Source organism: Gobius niger (genome assembly GCF_951799975.1).
Source record: "Gobius niger genome assembly, chromosome: 1".
NCBI lineage: Eukaryota > Metazoa > Chordata > Actinopteri > Gobiiformes > Gobiidae > Gobius > Gobius niger.
Window position 1 is genome coordinate 56116349 of NC_136852.1, and position 19978 is coordinate 56136326.

Genomic DNA, 19978 nt, shown 5'->3' on the forward strand with positions numbered 1-19978 from the left:
CAGTTAGGGCTTCTGAGACTCTAAAGATAGTGAAAATATTTTATACAAGGGGGTTAAACATCTGCTGTCTTCATATATCATACACTCACATTCAGGTTTGACATTGTGTAGCGGCTGGTCATTTATTGCTCTTGTGGGAGGAGGTTTCCTACATGGCGGTTGTAAAAACTGTCAGGTGCTCAGAAAAATGGATGGCCCAACAGGCGGCAGCCCTGCACGCGCCTTAAGGAGGATTTACTTGTCCATAAAGTGCCTCTGTCCATGAAGACAGCGTTCCCACACACTTCGCACAATTCTGGAAATTAAATGTGTCAGATTCCCGAGGCACCTCTTGCCAGAAATTCTGCTTCTGAGAAAACTTAACACCCTTTAACTTATCAGCATCTGCTGTTGGAAAACACATTTTTATTGTGAGTCTCTGGGTTTTACCGATGCCAACATTTGAAAGAGATTTGTAGTAAAACTGAATAAAAATGTAATTCAATGCATTGCAGTTGGTGCCAACTTTATATGGTTGAAGTGTGCTTTTCACAGCTGAGCCTAAATTATGTAATGGTTAGTCTTTTGAGCTGTGCAAATACAATTAGAGAAATGCCAAGGCTAAAAATATAACACAGTGTGTGTAGGAGAGTGGGCGGTAGCCCTTAACATTACACTATCACTGTCAATTGTTAAGGGCTAAATCTATAGAAATGAGCTCAACAAGCACATATAGTATCAGCTTTGGGCTTTCTCTGTGGGTACACAACCATACACAAAAAATAAAAATAATAATAAAAGTGCATTCTACAATCTGGGGTAAAATCAGTGCATTGTTCATCATCACACAATCAATTTAGTCACAAATATTTTTTTTTCTCCTCAACTGCAGATTGAAGGATTACAGAGAGAGCTTGTATAGCTTCATCACTTGCCACTTACATAATGTTCAAAGTTTATCAGGATTTTCCACCTCTGCATAATTTTTTAATCTCACCATTCACACCCTCTTTTATCGGTGCCAGTTGAGTCCCCGCTGATGCTCAGTGATGGTGGTCCTGAATAATTAAACAATCCCGACAGCCTTGTAGGGGTCGGTTTCCATGACAACTCTTCTCCCGGTGTCTTCTTTGCCCCGAGGAGTAACGTAAATCCCCTGTCTGCTTAATGTCACCGAATAACTGTGGAGCAAAGTGGAGCACAACAAAACACAGGTAGGAGTCAAAGGGAGATTTTAAATGACATCGTCCGCCTTCTGAGAGTGCCCCTTCAGCCAAGGTTGTCACAGGGCGCAGCGTATAGTAAACTGCTGATATTTATATGCCATCCAATCTAAATGAAGCAAGATAAGCAATCCAGTTAGTTCAGGACCTGACAGTAAGGGTCACCGGTTCATATTTGGCAACAATATTTTTGTAACAAAAAGAGGAGAAGAGGAGTGCTTCCTGGACCTCAATGGAGTATGACAAAATAAACAAAAATATAAAACAAAACACTGGATTCTGCTTTTTGTAGAAATCATTGAGATATGTAGTTATTAGATAATAATTGTGTATATAAGAAAATCACTGTATTGTCAGTTTCCAAACCATAGGCCTGTAGTCATGAGATTGCATACTCATATCAATAGAGGGTTGCGTTTGGAATGGCATCAACAGAAGCTTCTTGTTCGCTCTTGTGGTCAGAAAATGTTAAACATAGGTTAAAAAGGTCTTATAAATCCCCAGGCCATCACTCCGACTGCCTTTTGTTTAATGGACTTCACACCCCTTGGTCTCTCACAGAGCCTCTAACAAAGACTTGCTAATTGAACGAAACTGTAAAAACTTGCAATAGGTGGGTGTTGGCAGTCTCCTCCTCACCTAGTGGGAGCGGCCTCGGTCTTTATAAGATCTCTCTCACCTGTGTTTTCCAGTCACATTTATATTCTGACGACAAGAGCAAAGAAGCTTCTGTTGACAGCAGCAAAAAGGAGGTTCAGAGGAGGAAGCATCAGCTGAGACACCACAGGCCCAGGCCTGTGCTGTAGCAGCATGTCGATGATGGGGGAAGAACTCTGGGGTCATTACGAAAAGGGGTTGTGTGTTAGCACTTTGTGTGGCTCTGTTTTAAAAAACAGAGCGTAGCACTGCTCTGTAACGCACTCTCATCCCACACATGTCACACCACAGGTCTGTGAGTGTTCAGCATCACTTTCCATTTATTTACATGCATTTATTTAAAAAAGCCAAACCATAATCACTGAAGAGGTTGTTTTAACCTGGAATCAAACCTTAACGTAACCTAATTTAATACATAAACTCAAATTAAAGGAACAGGCCGGTTTTCCATACTGAGATATGTTCTCTTTTGTCCAGTTCCCAGGAGGATAAACCAACAGCTCAGTGTAACCCAACAAATCAGTTTAACCCAACAGCTCAGTATAACCCAACAAATCAGTTTAACCCAACAGCTCAGTATAACCCAACAAATCAGTTTAACCCAACAGCTCAGTATAACCCAACAAATAAGTACAACCCCACAGCTCAGTATAACCCAACAAATAAGTACAACCCAACAAACCATTATAACCCAACAAATCAGTATAGCCCAACAAATAAGTACAACCCAACAAACCATTATAACCCAACAAATCAGTATAGCCCAACAAATAAGTACAACCCAACAAACCATTATAACCCAACAAATCAGTATAGCCCAACAAATCAGTATAACCCAACAAATAAGTACAACCCAACAAATCATTATAACCCAACAAATCAGTATAACCCAGCATTTTAGTATAATCCAACATCTCGGAATAATCCAACATCTCAGTATAACCCAACATCTTGGTATAACCCAACAAATCAGTATAATCCAACATCTCAGTATAACCCAACATCTCAGTATAATCCAACATCTCAGTATAATCCAATTTCTCAGAATAATCCAACATCTCAGTATAATCCAAAATCTCAGTATAATCCAACATCTCAGTATAATCCAATTTCTCAGTATAACCCAACATCTCAGTATAATCCAACATCTCAGGATAATCCAACATCTCAGTATAACCCAACATCTCAGTATAATCCAATTTCTCAGAATAATCCAACATCTCAGTATAACCCAACATCTCAGTATAATCCAACATCTCAGGATAATCCAACATCTCAGTATAACCCAACATCTCAGTATAATCCAATTTCTCAGAATAATCCAACATCTCAGTATAATCCAACATTTTAGTATAACCCAACATCTCAGTATAATCCAATTTCTCTGAATAATCCAACATCTTAGTATAACCCAACATCTCAGTATAATCCAATTTCTCTGAATAATCCAACATCTCAGTATAACCCAACATCTCAGTATAACCCAACAAATCAGTATAATCCAACATCTCAGTATAATCCAACATCTCAGGATAACCCAACATCTCAGTATAATCCAACATCTCAGGATAACCCAACATCTCGGATAAATGCATCAGTGCAAATGGCAACTTTGGATTCGACTGTGATTCATTGTGCTGCTTTACAAACAATACATGGACATAAAAGTAATACCATACTAAGCTAACACAACACAACAAGAATCACTTGACTGAAGCTATGATGTTTCCCGGTGGTTTGTTGATGTGTCATGCTCAGTGACTGTTTCGCTCTCCCCTGGTCCCACACAAAGTCAATTACCCTTTAACATCAAACGATTGCCGCCTCCCCCGTCTATTAGACACTGAATTAACCTTCTACCTGTAGATGAGGAGGTATGGTGGTGACAGGTATAGCTTGCCGTCGTGCTCTGAGCTATTACAGGAAATTCGTCTTGTACTTTCCACACACACCGCCAACTGTGTTAATGACTCCGAAGAAATGTAATAAAAAGAGGATTAGGATGTAGTTGTTTTGTCAAAGGTGCTTATGCCCTACTTTAACTGTTCGCAGTTTAATACAGGAGCTCACTGGGGCTCTCACATGTTTATATACTGAACACAGCATGACATTTTCAAGCACAAATGCAGCATCAACATATTTAATTCGGAGTTGAGCAAACTTTTCTTGTGGTTAGTAATATTCTCTAGTACTTTAATCAGTAAAATGAATGACAGCTAAAAAAAAATACTAACAACCATCTGCTTTTGACACAAAATTTTGTTGAACATGAAAAACACTTTACTTTATTACTTGAGGAAATATTAACGATTAGTGTCATGGTGATGATGGCACTGATGCTGCCATCGAGAGCCCTCTCTTTGTACGTGAATGAGTTGATGTGGACGAGTTGATCAATCAAGAACCTTCAACTTTCACTCAGTATCTGAAACTCTGCTTAAATCCTCTGATATTTAGCCAGATTAACCCAGAACTGACAGACTCTTAAAAAGGCAAGTTATCAATTAAATATGGATTTTGGAACTTAAAGGTGCATTATGCAACTTTTTTGTCTGAAAAGAAAGTTGCTATTTTTGCAAACTTGACCCAGTGGCTGTATGAGTGGTCAGCATGGAGTCTTTAATTTCTGTCACAGTGGTGTGTAGGACGCTCCAGAATTTTTTTTTGGAAGATTTTCACTGCTGATGGACCCTCTCACCAGAAAACCTACAAAACAAGCGATCCTGGAGCGTTGTAGAGACCACCGTGATGGAAAGTAAAGGCACCATGCTGACCACTCGTACAGCCACTGGGGCACTACAAGGTCAAATACGCACAAATATCATCTTTTTTTCCCCACATAAAAGTTACATAATGCACCTTTAAATCTTATTTCATGTGATTTGGTTTTGATCTATATTGCTTGTGTTGTTATTGTATACAACAATATTACTACCTTTAAAGGGCATTGCCAGTACTCGTACAGACCACAATCTTCTTTGGAGTGTCCTCTGAACCCATCCATGCCAAACTCATCACCTCATTAGCGCTACAAATACAAATAATCTGGATTTAATTAGGGCACTGTTCCAACTTCCGAGGCAAATCTCTAAACCATCTCTAAGGAATTGTTTCATAAAACTCTAATAAAACGTATTACTTTTGGAAAAAACAATATCGGTGGATTTTATTTTTGCCAAGACATGTATCCCATTTAACAATCAAATCCATTCAGGAAGATTTGAACACAATAATCCGATTTTCAGATTTCAGGAAAGGATAATAATGGGCCAAGACAGAAATGATTGTTTTGGTGTGGAACCAAAATTGCGATAATTCTCAGGATTCTCACCTGTTTATGAGAAATCAAATCAAAAAAAATTTACGGAATGTTTTTTGCGCTAAACTGGCAATCCTTTTTGTAGATGCAGCAGATGTTGATAGATGAGGTGGGCAGTGTGCAAATCGATGAGAGTCAAACCTGAACCAGTTTGAACCTGATGTGACAGAATGCAATTAGGCTGGTCATTTTACAATCTGGGCATCACTTCAGCACCGGCAGACTATGACAAAGCTGTTGAGGGGAAGAGAGAGGCACGCACTATGCAGCAACAGTTGAAAATGTAATCTTCACTTCAATGTGTCATAAAACCGCATTTTGCAATAACAAACAAAAATGTACATAACTCATTTCAATTGCTGCATGATGTAAGGTATTTCTGTAACATTTGTAAAAACTCATTTAATAATTTTTAAAACATCTACAAAGCTTTGCTAAATATTAATCATTTTTAAGACACTAAATTAAAATGTTAGTTGTGGTCCAAACTATCCTAACATTTCACAACTGGCTGGGTCCCTTTTCAGGGTCACTTTGCAACAAAACTAGCCCGTAGAGTAATTAGGTTAAACCACCTAATTAGTGATTGTCAGACCATGAATATATTTGGACGAGGAAGGCCTAACCTTAACCAGACATGGAGGTGGTGTATATTGTTACGATGGTTGTGCTATCACTTAACTTGTGAACTGGACAGAGTGACATTTCACCCAATAAGAAGAAAGAACATTTACTCTATTACACATATTTTTAGCTTTTAAAAAACACATGTTTGTGTAATCGGCTCACCTGCACTTAGACCTGACTTGCAACTTTACTGGGAGAGGGGGCTTTTCCAGCTCATCTCCATGGAGACAGCAGAATATGAGATCTGAGTAGGTTAGGTAGGCTAGATCCTCATCCAAATCCATTCTTTGATTACACACTGCAATAAGTGCATTTTCTGTATAAGTTCAATAAGTTCATGTTTTGTAAAGCTGACGAACCAAAATGTGCCTTTAACGATGTTTAGTAAAACTAAATGTTGGAATGATGATAAGTGAAATATTTTCCAATGCATTAAAACTGCTTAATGGTGTGGACTTAATAGTCTCCAAATTCATTACAAAATGTGTTGAGAGAGTTTATTGCCAAAATCTGGCTCAACAAAGTCAAATGAAATACCACATATCAAAAACCACAAAAAAGATCAACCATGGAGAGATGGAACACAGGACTTACAGCAGATGCCTTCCCAGTATTACATTATGTCATAGCCGTGTTTCTAGACAACAGAAAGCCCTAAAATGATCATCAGCTGTAAGAGGCCCCTCAGAAGTCGGCTCCTCCTCGCTGTTGCTGTGGCATCCGAGTGATCTCTTCATTAATTCATAACGGAGCACCGGACCGAATTAGCACTCGTTAGCCGCCCGCTGTTTACTTTTCTTTATGTGCTATCATTAAGGCCTGGCCCTCTTAAACTGCGTGTGCATGGACATGTGCAGGATGGGGTGGAGTTGGAGGCATTTAAGGTGCGGGTCGTCATATCACACTCACCTAGCAACCTGTGGCCTGGGACTATTCTCAAAGGCAGAGTATCACTGGGGGGTCACACACACAAACACACACACATACACCAACATGCGCGCGCCTCCCCCCTACCCCACAACCACATGACTATCTGGGGCTCAGGTGCATTACTCATGATGTTTTGCCTGGCAGAAGATCAACATGCTGGAGAAGAGTTTCATGGACAGCTGCCTGCACTGCTAATTGACCCTGGACATTTAGTTGGTTTGTAATTGGTACAAGCAAGAAGATAAAACAGGATATTCAAGACACCGGACGTCCTGCTTGATGCTTTTCGTTTTGGGGTCACTATTGCAAATCATCTGCTGGATAGTCTGCTGCGCTTTACTTATCAATCTGGCACACGTCCCTTTTTGTTTTGATGTTGTATCTTTACCTTCTACAAAACCAATATTGTTCTGAACCAGCTGTATCGTTTTTGACCACTTGCCTTTCCTTTGTCCCCATTGGCAAGCCGTTATCTGTATCTTTCTGACCATGCAGACGTGTTGTGGTATGAGGTGACTGAAGTGTCTTACGAAGACCTACCCTGGCTGCGTCTTGACCTGTCCTCCAACACGCCTCCACAGACAGAGGGACGTCTCGCCCACCTGTGGTTTCTGACTCCTGGAGGCAGCCATCTTCTGTCACAGGCAACCCGCCTCTTTCCACTGTCCACATCTGGGTGGGAGATGACCTAGGTTACTCTATAGAAGTGGAAAAAAAGTAATCAGGTCTATCAGAAGGAGAAGAGAAGGTGGGGAGGAGAGGACACAATACCAAGGGACCAACTTTGACAGTGGTAAGATATCAGCCATTTTGTATTTCTAAGAAGGCTACTTATGGGCTTAACAGGACAAATGTCTTTAATTCTCACCTGTCACTTTGATTTGGCCAGATATTAAACATCTATTGCAAAAGTTTTGTAAGCCATATATTTTGTATACAGCCCTCAAGGTTATCATGATTAGGGGGAAATATATTAAGTAATATAAAATAGACAGATTGTAACATATTAAGATGACCACACAAATTCAAATATATTATATTCATATTTGAGATTTTTGGGATGACAGCAGTAAAAAAACAACAACAAAAAAACACTTCAGGATTCTCACACAAATTACTTGACAGAAGATGTGTTATTTCTTGCAATTTGCTGTGGACATTAGTTAGGGATACAGTGCCCAAGATGAAGCAGTTTGGAGGTTTGGAAAGTAGAATGAAACTGTGAAATATATTTGGCTAAAACATTACCAAAAGCTAAACACGAGGAAATTCTGGGTAGTGAGAACACTTCCTGTGACATTTAGCCACAGTAACCAGTGAATGTTTTTAACCATTCTACAATATTAAAGTTATCAATTCGATTAGATTTAGTGGTCAGCTGTTGCAACATTGCCGTTGCTTCTCATTCCGTTGCATCTCTGTTTTTTTCCCTCTCTCTCGCTCTTCCATCTGTCAATATTGGACGCTCAAAGTAACATATGCTCCTTATGTATTAATCATCTACAAAAGCCTGTTTTTTGTTAATCTGATTAAACATGGCTGCTGAAGAAAGCCTTCAAGGGTTGTACTCTACTTTCTCCAGTTCAGCTGACATTAGCGCTTGCCTAAATCCTATCCTGAGATCCCACCTGTCATTTCTGGACGTTTAATGTTTTCCTTGAATGGACCAAGATTTCGATATACTGTAACTAATAGAGGTCCTTGCTTTGTCCAATATAAGGAGGCACTAATTAATAACAGCAGCTGACAGTGGATAAACATGAGGACTTGCACATACAGTTCAAATACAGCAGATTAATTTGTGAACAGATTGAGCATATCATCCTTTCTGCTGACTGTTGTCAAACAGTGAGTGTTTGTGTGGGAGTTACAGCGATAGAGAAGACAGTTTTTGCGACACGTTTCAGTAGACTCAACAGAAGGCGGCTTGCATTTTGGCACATTTTCTTCTCGTGATGTAGTTTGTTTTTTTCCATCAGCACAACACGACGCTAAATGATTCAATTGGATTTGACTTTATATGACAGAGTACAGTCCTTAGTCTATAATGAGAACAATTTCTAGTACAGTGCAGTGTATTTGTGATATTATTTCTAAGTAATGTTAATTATTTGTCTGACATGGCGCAACGTGATAAAAATCGAGCAAACAGAATGACACATATTGTCAGTGAAAGTGAATTATTGATAGCTTCGGCCTGCTTAAAAATGCATCCCCAACCTTTCTGTCGCAGAGAGAGGAAGTTGTAATTAGTGTGTGGCTTTGAGCAGAGACGGTCGCCAATTATTAAAGGGGTAAACTCTTTTCCGCCCCCAAAAATCCCAAAACAAAACAAAGAAGTTCACTCCACAGATCCACAAAACTAAAATCCTTGTCAATCACATAGATATGTCGAAAAGGTGTGATTGCTGTATATTCTTGTTGTCTTATAGCAAATGAAATAAATAATGTACTTAACTCAAAACTCGGGTAACAGTTTTCACACTCACAAGAGCAAGGTGGCATCATGACAGGCAGCGAGACTGGCACAGACCAAATCAAATACTACGGGGGAATGAACCGGTGACAGCTGGTAATAGCTGCAAATGGACCTCGGCTTCTCTCTTTCCTGAGATACTACTGTGTCACCTATGTCAGATAAACTAGCAACCACTTACTCCTACAACCTCACAGCTCTCCTGGACAATCTCTCTCTAAACTAATAATGTTATTTTGCTTCTTTTTTTTTTAAACTGGATAAGTTTTTTTTTGCCTTTGATATCTTTACTCTGAAATCAAAGAGACCAGTGACATGTTTTAATCCAATTGCTTTCATACATGGAAGTGAATCATCAAAGTGTCCAGAGATCTGAGCGTCATGTCCGAATGATTCCAAAATTCTTTAAAGTTTTACATGTAGCAACTTCTCAAGAATGCAATACATCTTTTGATCCTTATTTTTTTGTGCTGTTTTATGTGTTCCCAAAGGAAAAATGACAAGAAAAGTCCATGCGAGAAGAGTCCTTGCCCCTTTGTGCACAGAAATTAAGGTAGGGGAACACCTTTCTCAGATTCCCATACTTGCCAGATGTTTGAATTGTAATACATTGCATTTCATCTCATAAAACGGATGTTGCTTGACAGTTTGCGTCATGTGGAAGTTAAAAAAGTCCGGTCGTCTCAAGTATAACTTTGGGCATTTTGGGCCATACGGTGCCTTTTTAGAACCGTAATTGCTTGTTCTTTCGTTTGCTTCAACATCTCAGTGCTTGACCCTCTGCATAACCCAAGAGGAATGTTCTTCTAATCACGTAGCTAGTTTAATCCTTAATGGGGTAAAGACACCAAAGGAAATGCTTGCTAAACAACCTTGATTGGCTGCTATAATAGTTGGCCACCTTATGTTCAGTTATGGAGGAGATCAGCCATGTATTTCAGGGCAAAGGACTGTGTGTGGGCATCTCGGATTGTGCAGAGAGTGTGGGGGGGATGTGCCAGTGGATGTAAATGGTGTGAAACATGAGCACGCATCGCGGTACAAGGGAGGATTATAATGAAGCTTGATGATGCAACATCTAAGTTTTCGGGTTTGTAACCATGGCAACTACACAACCCCGCGTGGGTGGGTGTTTGATGTTGGTGAAAGGGGTGGCTTTGGGAGAAAGGAGGGAGACAGATGTGTGATGGGCTGCTGCAAGACAGCCCCATCCATAACTTTAAACGCACCTTGTCAACTTTTTAGAGTTTCCTGGCGACCGCGTTATCTGTGAGGGAGTGGACTTGAATGGGAAAGTCGGGATGTGGAGCTTTTCTTACCCTCATTTCAAGTTGCTGGGCATTTTTTCCCCCAGGTGGTGTCATTTTTCATCTGGCTTAATAGATCCTTGTGTTTATTACTGAAACCACAAAAATAGTAATCAATCAATCAAAACAGAATAATAATACTGATATATATATATATAAAAAAAAAAAACTTGATCAATCTCTTGAATGAGAGGCAAAGCTTTAACAGAATTAATTTCTGTAATTTAACTTTCCTGGATGACTGAGATAATTAGCCTAAATGTAGGCTGTGTAATTTTAGGTTGCTGTGAAAATAAACAATAAGAATTAATGATAAAAAAATCAAAAAAATCAAAACATTGTGGTGTCACTACTTAATTATAACACACAAGTTCTCCCTTATTGTGAAGGGCTGATTTCCCGTGAGAGCGGAAGTGTTGAGAAGTTAGTGGCGCGAAGTTGTCCCGCCAGTGAAGTCGTTCTGTGTGATTAAAAAGTTGCAGACTCCATACCCTCGTCTCTTTATTCATCCTCCACATTGGTGACCCCGACGATTGAAGTATGACTAACGAAGCATCTGCGTCTGCTCCCACTGCGGCTGCACCGGCTGTTTTTGCGGCTACCGTTCGGCTCCCGGATTTTTGGCAAAATGACCCGGAGCCATGGTTTCAACACGCCGATGCTCAATTCCACCTGCGCGGCATTACCACAGACGACACGAAATATTTTCACGTCGTCGCCGCTTTGGATTCGGCCACTACCCGCAGATTGATGGGGCTGCTCCGGGACCCACCGGCTACCAACAAGTACGCTGCGCTTAAGGCGGCGTTGTTACAACTGTACCAGCTCTCAGACATGGAGCGGGCCGATCGCCTGTTGTCTCTGACCGGCTTAGGAGACAGCAAACCCACGGAGCTGATGGAGAACATGTTGGCGTTGCTTGGATCCGGCGATGTTTCGTTCCTTTTCACCCACCTGTTTCTGCGCCAGCTACCGCCTCAAGTGCGCACGGCCCTGGCCAACTCTCCCCTCATACGCACGAAAGATTACAGGGGTTTGGCCGAGGAAGCGGACAGACTTTTGCTGGCCTCACGGCAGTTTTCGGTGCACGCTCTGTTACCGTGCGTGCCTGAAAGCGAGGATGCGGTGGATGTCGCCGCCGTCACGGAGCGCCGGAAGAAGGAGAGCGGCCTGTGTTTCTACCATCACCGCTTCGGAGTGAAGGCTCGCCGCTGCATCCCACCGTGTTCCTTTCAGCGGCCGGGAAACGAGAAGGCCGGCGCTCGCTAGCGGCTGCCTGCACCGGCGACGACAATAAGCTGCTTTTCATTGAGGACAGCGCTTCAGGACGACGTTTTCTCGTGGATTCGGGGGCACAGCGGAGCATCTTACCCCCCTCCTCCGCTGACTCTTTGCGGCAAGGTCAAGGTCCCCCGCTGGACGCGGCTAACGGCACCTCCATCCGCACCTTCGGCACCAGGTTTCTGACTGTCTGCTTTAATGGCCGTGTGTTTAGATGGGACTTTGTGATAGCTTCGGTGTCAGTCCCCATTTTAGGCGCGGATTTTCTGTGTGCTTTCAGGCTGCTGGTGGATGTATCTAACAGATGTTTGATTGACTCTGTGTCTTTTGATTCTTACCCGTGTACTCTGGGGATTGCCGGGCCGCTGCTCGCTAACATGCTCGCAACAGGGGACTCTTACCAACGTCTTCTCGCTGAGTTCCCTGCCCTCACAGTTCCCACCTTTTCTGCCACAGTAGCTAAACACGGGGTGGAGCATTATATCACTACAGTCGGCCCTCCTGTTTTTGCTCGCGCACGCCGTTTAGATGCTATTAAGTTGGCCATTGCAAAGGAGGAGTTTGCCAACATGGAGCGGTTGGGCATCGTGCGCCGCTCTGACAGCCCCTGGGCTTCACCCCTGCACATGGTTCCTAAGTCAGATGGGGGCTGGCGCCCTTGTGGGGATTTCCGGCGTCTTAACAATGCTACTTCTAATGACAGGTACCCGATCCCTCACATTCAGGACTTTTCGGTGCATCTTGCAGGCGCAGTTATTTTTTCCAAAGTTGATTTGGTGAGAGGTTACCACCAGGTGCCAGTCCATCCTCTGGACGTCCCCAAAACCGCTGTCATCACTCCCTTTGGACTATTTGAGTTTTTGAGGATGCCTTTCGGCCTAAAGGGCGCGGCACAGACGTTTCAGCGCCTTATGGACTCTGTGTTGCGGGATATGCCTTTCCTGTTCGTGTATCTGGATGACGTTCTGGTGGCGAGTGCTTCTGTGGAGGAACATATGTTGCATCTTCGCCAGCTTTTCGAACGCCTCAGTCAGCACGGCCTTATCGTGAACCCTGCTAAGTGTCAGTTTGGACTGTTGGAGATTGAGTTTCTGGGACACCGCGTGTCGCAAACGGGTGCCGTGCCTCTCCCGGCGAAGGTCAAGGCGGTTTCGGAATTTCCCCGCCCCTCCTCTGTGAAGCCCCTGCAGGAGTTTTTGGGCATGGTTAATTTCTACAACCGTTTCATCCCTCATGCAGCCCACGTTATGCACCCTTTGTATGATGCCTTAAAAGGAAAGAAAGGCAACCAGGACATTGATTGGACCCCGGAGAGGTTGCTGGCCTTTGAGGAGGCTAAGACAGCGCTTGCCGAGGCCGCCCTCTTGGCCCATCCCATACCTGCTGCGCCCATCGCCCTCACTACTGACGCGTCTGATTATGCCGTCGGAGCAGTTTGTGAACAGTGGTCGGAGGGTCATTGGCAGCCACTGGCATTTTTCAGCAGGAAGTTGCGTGACTCGGAGAGGAAGTACAGTACGTTTGACAGAGAACTTTTGGCCCTTTTCCTTGCTACACGCCATTTCCGGTTCCTCTTAGAGGGCCGGGAGTTCACCGCTTTTGTCGATCACAAGCCTCTGACCTTTGCCTTAGCTAAAACGTCTGAACCATGGTCGTCTCGGCAGCAACGGCATCTTTCTGCCATTTCCGAGTTCACTACTGACATTCAACACGTGGCTGGGAAGACTAACCTAGTTGCGGACTGCCTCTCTCGTGCACCAGTCGCTGCTGTGCATTTGGGAATCAACTACACAGAGATGGCAGTGGACCAACTGACGGATTTGGAGGTGCAGGGGCTGCGCACTGCTGACTCTAGTTTGAAGTTGGAGGATGTTAATTTTCAGGACGGTGGAGCATCCCTCCTCTGCGATGTCTCGATGGACAGACCGCGCCCGGTGGTCCCTGCTGCCTGGCGCCGTCGCGTTTTTGATGCTGTGCACTCCCTGTCACATCCCGGAGTTAAAGCTTCTATTAAGTTGGTGGGTTCCAAGTTTGTGTGGCCCGGTCTCAGGAAGGACGTTAAGACTTGGGCCTCTACGTGTGTGGCGTGCCAGCGCGCTAAGGTGCAACGTCATGTTAAAGCTCCTTTAGGGCCTTTTCCTATTCCTGAGAGGCGTTTTGAGCATGTTCATGTGGATCTTGTCGGTCCTCTTCCCCCGTCGCGTGGTTTTACTCATCTGCTGACCATGGTGGACAGGACCACGCGTTGGCCCGAGGCTGTTCCCCTGTCGTCTACTACTGCGCCTGAGGTGGCCCGGGCGTTCCTCTATGCATGGGTGTCTCGGTTCGGCGTGCCTTTGGACATGACGTCTGATCGGGGCCCGCAGTTTACCTCAGAACTGTGGAATGCGGTTGCTGGGAGCTTGGGGGTTAAACTTCACAGGACCACTGCTTACAACCCTCAGGCTAACGGACTGTGCGAGCGGTTTCATCGCACTATGAAGGCCGCTCTCCGTGCGTCTCTCACAGACAGTAGCTGGGTGGACAGACTGCCGTGGGTTCTGTTGGGTCTGCGCTCCGCCCCCAAGGAGGACCTTCACTCCTCTTCGGCTCAGTTAGTCATGGGTCAGTCCTTGAGAGTGCCGGGGGAATTCCTGCCTAGTGCCCCGGGTTTGGGTCCGGGTGTGGTTGCGAGGTTTGGTGTCCAAGGGGGGGCTAGATTTTTCTCTCCTGTCGCTGCGCACCACTGTCTTCCTCAGTCCTACATCCCCAAGGACCTTATGTCGGCCAAGTACGTTTTTATTCGACACGATGCGCACCGCTCTCCTCTGCAGGCCCCTTATGACGGTCCCTTTCGCGTGTTGGAAGCGGGGCACAAGTTCTTTCTTATTGAGATGGGGGCTAGTCAGGACAGGGTTTCGGTGGACCGTTTAAAGCCTGCTCACGTGCTCCAGGAGGACGGGGTGGAGCTAGCTCGTCCTGCTCGCCGCGGTCGCCCGCCCAATCCAGCCCCAGACATTGACCCTTTGCCGCTGGCAACCACTCCACGGGTGGTGGTTACACGTAGTCGGAGAGGTAGAGTGGTCAAGTTGCCTGCACGGTTTAAGTAAGGTTTGTGCATGTCGTTTTTTGTTTTTTTTTGTGTGTTCTGGGGGGGCCTGTGTGGTGTCACTACTTAATTATAACACACAAGTTCTCCCTTATTGTGAAGGGCTGATTTCCCGTGAGAGCGGAAGTGTTGAGAAGTTAGTGGCGCGAAGTTGTCCCGCCAGTGAAGTCGTTCTGTGTGATTAAAAAGTTGCAGACTCCATACCCTCGTCTCTTTATTCATCCTCCACAACATACCCATAAAAACATATTACGCACGGTGACTTTAATGGCTCAATAATGTGTGGCCAAGTCATTCGCGCCGTCAGAGCGCAAAATGGAAGGCCTGACAAAAGGCTGCAGAAATTATTTCAACTTTTAAGAAGATGCTCTGGTATGAAAAGTCACGTAGTCTGACATAGGTAAGTTGGAGGGTAAGATATCCCATGTTTTGCATGTATTAAGATCTAAACGTTTTGGAAATAACATAGCTCCCATTGGCTAACAGCGCTTGCCAACAGAGGCTACATTGCTAAAGTTCAGTGTGAACCTTACTCCATTTGCGCCTTCAACTCTTGCTCTTACGGCTGGTCTGCGGTCTGCTCAGTTTCTCTTCATCCTCTGGGGATTTGTTTTTAATTATTCCCAGTCTCTCACGTGCTGCTCAGTCAGTCTGTTATTTCGCACTAATACACACGAGCGCGCAGTGCACCTTCACAAACATGGGTTTTCTTGGATTTCATCACATACACATTTACATGTAAACTAATCCCCAAACGGTGAGCACTTGTGACCGATGGCAACAATGTCCCTGTTGTTCACAGATGTCGGTAAACAGCTGATCTAGTGACTATATGATCTTTCTGCAGGCCTATAATCATATCTTAAGCTTCTAGGCTATATCATGAAGTGTCATTTTTAACATAATAAAGTTACTACTACCACTACTACTACTACTACCACTACTACTACTACTACTACTACTACTACTACTTCTACTTCTACTTCTACTGCTCCTAATAATTATAATAATTATGATTATTACAACAATTATGATTTTGATCTAGATTATTATTATTTTCATACAAAATCTTTATACATTTGTCACTTTCACAGAAAGCAAGTCTAAAGACACCACAGACGAAATAGTCGTCAATGAAAGCACCCCTGAGTCCCCACACTGACCACAGACGCAGAGGCTCAGATGGCTTAACTCATGAACTGTGAACCAAGTCCATCAAAGCAGAGAAAAATCAGCAGCTCACCCGAGGAGCTGTCTCTAACAGAGACAGTAGATGGAGCTTTAGTGGCTGTGTATTCACAGGGAGAGAGGGAATACCATGTGTGTCTTTTTGGCTCTCAGACGGTTTTAAGCCTCTGTATGATTTTTTTCACAGGGACCTTGTTCTCTAGAGATATGACTTTTTTCTTTATTTTATGTCTGTTTCCCATTCCTGTTATCCTTATTTCACCTGGCTCACATTTTAAATGTGGGGTCTTTATACATTTCTTTTTAATCTCTGCCTCATGCCGCCCTTTTCACCCAGATATTGTACCCTCCACCCTCCCCATCCGTGCTCGCCTTGTTTGCCTCCCTCCCTCAGACTCACTCTCTCGCTCTCATTGTGAAGAGGGAAACAGCATCAACGGCCACAGTAACAGCACATGCAACAGGGTGCAGACAGCACCTTCTGCTTCAGCACCTCTTCTCCAACTCATCCCTCGCTGAGGACGCCTCTAGGGAAAGAAGAAACACAGAAGTCCAGCAAAGCGCAAGATTTGTCATCGTATTTGCATCATATAAAGAAGAGAGAAAAGCGGAAAAGTTCAAGGAGCAACTGAAAAGGTGCTGAACATTTTCTCAACTGAAAAGCTTTCAGCACAAAGAGAGAACCAGAAGGAGGAAGTAAATGTGGCGTATAAAGCAAAGTAGACTGTCTAAAGTGAAGATGCAACCTGTTGCTGCAGTTTAATTTAAAACAACCTCTTAAATTACACACCAATGACTTCCAAGAAGAAGTGGACTGAGAGGAGGGAGCTGCGCAGAGACAGACCATTCTCCAGTCGGGACGATCCTTCTGCTGCGCCTGGGACAGCCGGCCCCGGCCGCTCCACCACCAGGGGGCGCTTCTCTGAGTCCTGGAAAAGATTGAGCTCCAGAGGGTCCACCAAGAGGGGAGGGCTCAACTCTCAGCAGCCACCGGTAAGATGTTTCGGGACACACAGGCCCTCACTGCATGGCATCAAAAATAATCAATGGTTTTATGGCTTAGACAAAAGACATGCCTCTACAGCTGGGGCCTTTTGGGGGTCTCACCTGGGACAGAGCAGGTCTGAATTAGACTTCAATAAATGAAAAGGCTTCAATCTACTGCAGTTATACACACATGAACACAGGGGCTAGTAGTGCAGATTGGTAGTCTCAGCTCCGTCAGTCTACCCCAGGGCAGCTGTGGCTACAATAGAAGCTTACCACTGATTATGGAGAGAATGAATAATGTTACTATTTTTTCTAGGTACATTATTGAATGCCTTTTACCAAGAAAAAGGCAATACCGTTGTTTATACACAGGCGGGTTCATTGAAATGATGCATGTCAGTTTTGATTTAAGTTCAGTAAGTTTTCTTTTTTTATGTTTGTGCATTTTGGCTTGATATCACATGAGTAATGATGGGCTGTCCAGAGAATGAATAACATTCTTCCAAAATGCGGTGCTGATGTTTATGTATCAGAGTTAGTGAATCTAGCCTCTAGCTGGGGGTTCATGGACTATTGCAGATGACCAATATGTGTGGCGATATGTGACGGTGATATGTGGTGTGACGTTGGCTGGGAAATGTGTGGGAGAGCGAGTTGCACGCATGGAGAATCCAAATTAATTTCTGCATTTCTCTTTTTTCACCCTTGACATCAATGCTTTGATGTGTAGGTAATGTGCTGGTGAACTCTCCTCTGTTTTCTGTGTCTCAAGCGCCCCTTATGTTGTTAGTCTGTGCACCTGTAGTCAGAAAAATACACTGAGCTTCATCCTCTGGGATTTGTGTCGCTTAGATATACCCCACAGTGTAAAGACCACAACACTACTGCTCAAAGCAGCAGACATTTTGTACTTTCAGTCTCTTGTGAACTGGAATGATCATGTGCTGGCTCTTCTTGTTGGTGTGTGACTGAGCTGAGTGGTAGAAAGGAGTGAAAAACATAGATTGCAAAACATATTGAAGGACTATTGCAAATCTTTTCAATTGTGTTTTGCATCACATGTGATGTGGCAGTGCAGAAGGAGGCAGGTGCCACCCTGCTGACTGTTAGGCTTTTGCAATGTTGTACTTTGCAAATGGGTGACGAATGATCTATTTGTTGTTTAAAGGAACTGGCCACCGTTTTTCCATAATGAGATATGTTCTTACCTGAGCTTAGATGAGTTGATATGTACCTGTCTCGTCTTTACGCGTGTGCTCACTCACGCAAAAAGACCAAAGATGTTGTTAGCATTTTGCCTCTCCTCCTCTCCTCTATAGGGGTGAAGTTAGAATCGAAAAAGCTCTTCCATGTTTTCCCTATTTAAATATGGTTATGTGAGTGGTTACACGATTCAAGCACACAAAATTAAACAATCGATTTTCTAAGCAGATAAAAAGGGGTACTATAGTCTAAGGCATAATAACACCTTAGGAGCACTTTGACGTCCACGCAGAGAATTCTACAGGAGTGAAGATATGAAGATATGAAGATATTGCGACTGTGTTCTTCTGCAAGCTGAATGTCTGAAAACTTATGATCTGACACAGTGGTTCCCAAAGTGGGGGTTGCGGGACACAGAAGTGGGGGTCGGGAGATGATTTTGAGACAATATTTTCTAAAATTCTGACATTGAATTTCATGTATTTTATATTTAAAACAGCATATTTTGGGGGAAATAAGGGCAAGTATCAAAATTCAGTGTCCAAACTAACCAGATTTTAAATGTTTTGCACCTTAAATTATGGTAAATGTTAATAACATTTTACAGATGGGGGTCTCGAGTTGAAAGTTGAGAGAGTTGCTTTTTTTTGCATCTTTGACTAGTTTTGTGATTGTCGTTATTAACTCATTTGTGTTGTGTAAACTTTCTGCAACTTTCTGTACTTGGAGACTGGAGACAACTCATTTTGTCACCATTAAGTTATTTGTTTGTAGCTTTTTCAGTGGGATGTCAAGACTGCTTTTGTTTTGCTGTAATGAGCCTCATCAGATCCCCATGGGACCATAGCCTGCTCAGAAGAGACATTTGCTTAAACCACGTTGACTTGAAATGTCTACAGATTCGTTAAGATTAAAATTAGGCCTGGAGAGAAGCACTGAAAAGAAAAAAAGAAAAAAATCAGGTGCCAGCAATAAGCAAAAACATGCTTTGAAATGGAGATCATTTGAGTGCTGAAATGAGCAGAACAAGTCAACTAAAGCTGGACTTTAAAACACCGATCAGCACCACTTCATGACATCAGTGACGAGTAATAACTTTTATATTCTCTTTATTTTTCATGCATGCCTCATATTTTTCACACAACGACTCTTCAAACCGCCGCATTACCCTTGACAACCGGGTCAAAGCCTCTCCACAAATAGACACAGAAGCTTGGCAAGAGCAACAAACCAGCGCCAAACACAGATGTAAATAACTTATAATATTAATCGTTTTTTTCTTCTTTGCATATAGACCCTACTCACTTTGCTTACCGTTGGTGTCCATAGAAACAGTTTGGGTTTTATAATGTGTTGTTTTTTTTGTAAGACACAGCTTTAGAAGTTTCATCTGTTTTGTTCACAGCACAAACATCTGGTGTTTTGGACGGTGCTTATAGCTTGAACTGTAGCACACACAACAAACATCTATTCAGTTTGATGCTTTGTACAATTGTTTAGTTTAAAAGAAGACATTACAACTGTACTAGATAAATCAGTGCATTGTTCTTACATTTTTGAACTAGTTGTGTTACTCTTGACCGCGTACACTACTGATTTAAGGGGCTATACACCTGCACACTGACACTGTTGGTTGTTTTTTATTATGTACATTTTGGACTGTATGCTTTTTATTTTGCATTGTGGTTCTATTTTCCATAATGTACAGTA

General features: G+C 43.2%; 1 protein-coding gene across 7 annotated transcripts in view; it reads left to right on the plus strand.

Annotated features, from left to right (window-relative positions):
- Window positions 1-16509: 16509 nt before the first annotated feature.
- The window catches only part of trpm3 (transient receptor potential cation channel, subfamily M, member 3), a 103761-nt gene continuing 100292 nt past the window's right edge, over window positions 16510-19978 (plus strand). For 5 of the 7 annotated variants that reach the window (XM_079582698.1, XM_079582701.1, XM_079582695.1 and 2 more), the window contains exon 1: window positions 16511-17068. In XM_079582698.1, the coding sequence (XP_079438824.1) occupies window positions 16868-17068 (201 nt within the window). In that variant the 5' untranslated portion in view covers window positions 16511-16867. Of the gene's footprint in view, window positions 17069-19978 lie in introns of all 7 variants that reach the window. The other 2 variants (XM_079582691.1, XM_079582696.1) reach the window with 1 other exon arrangement.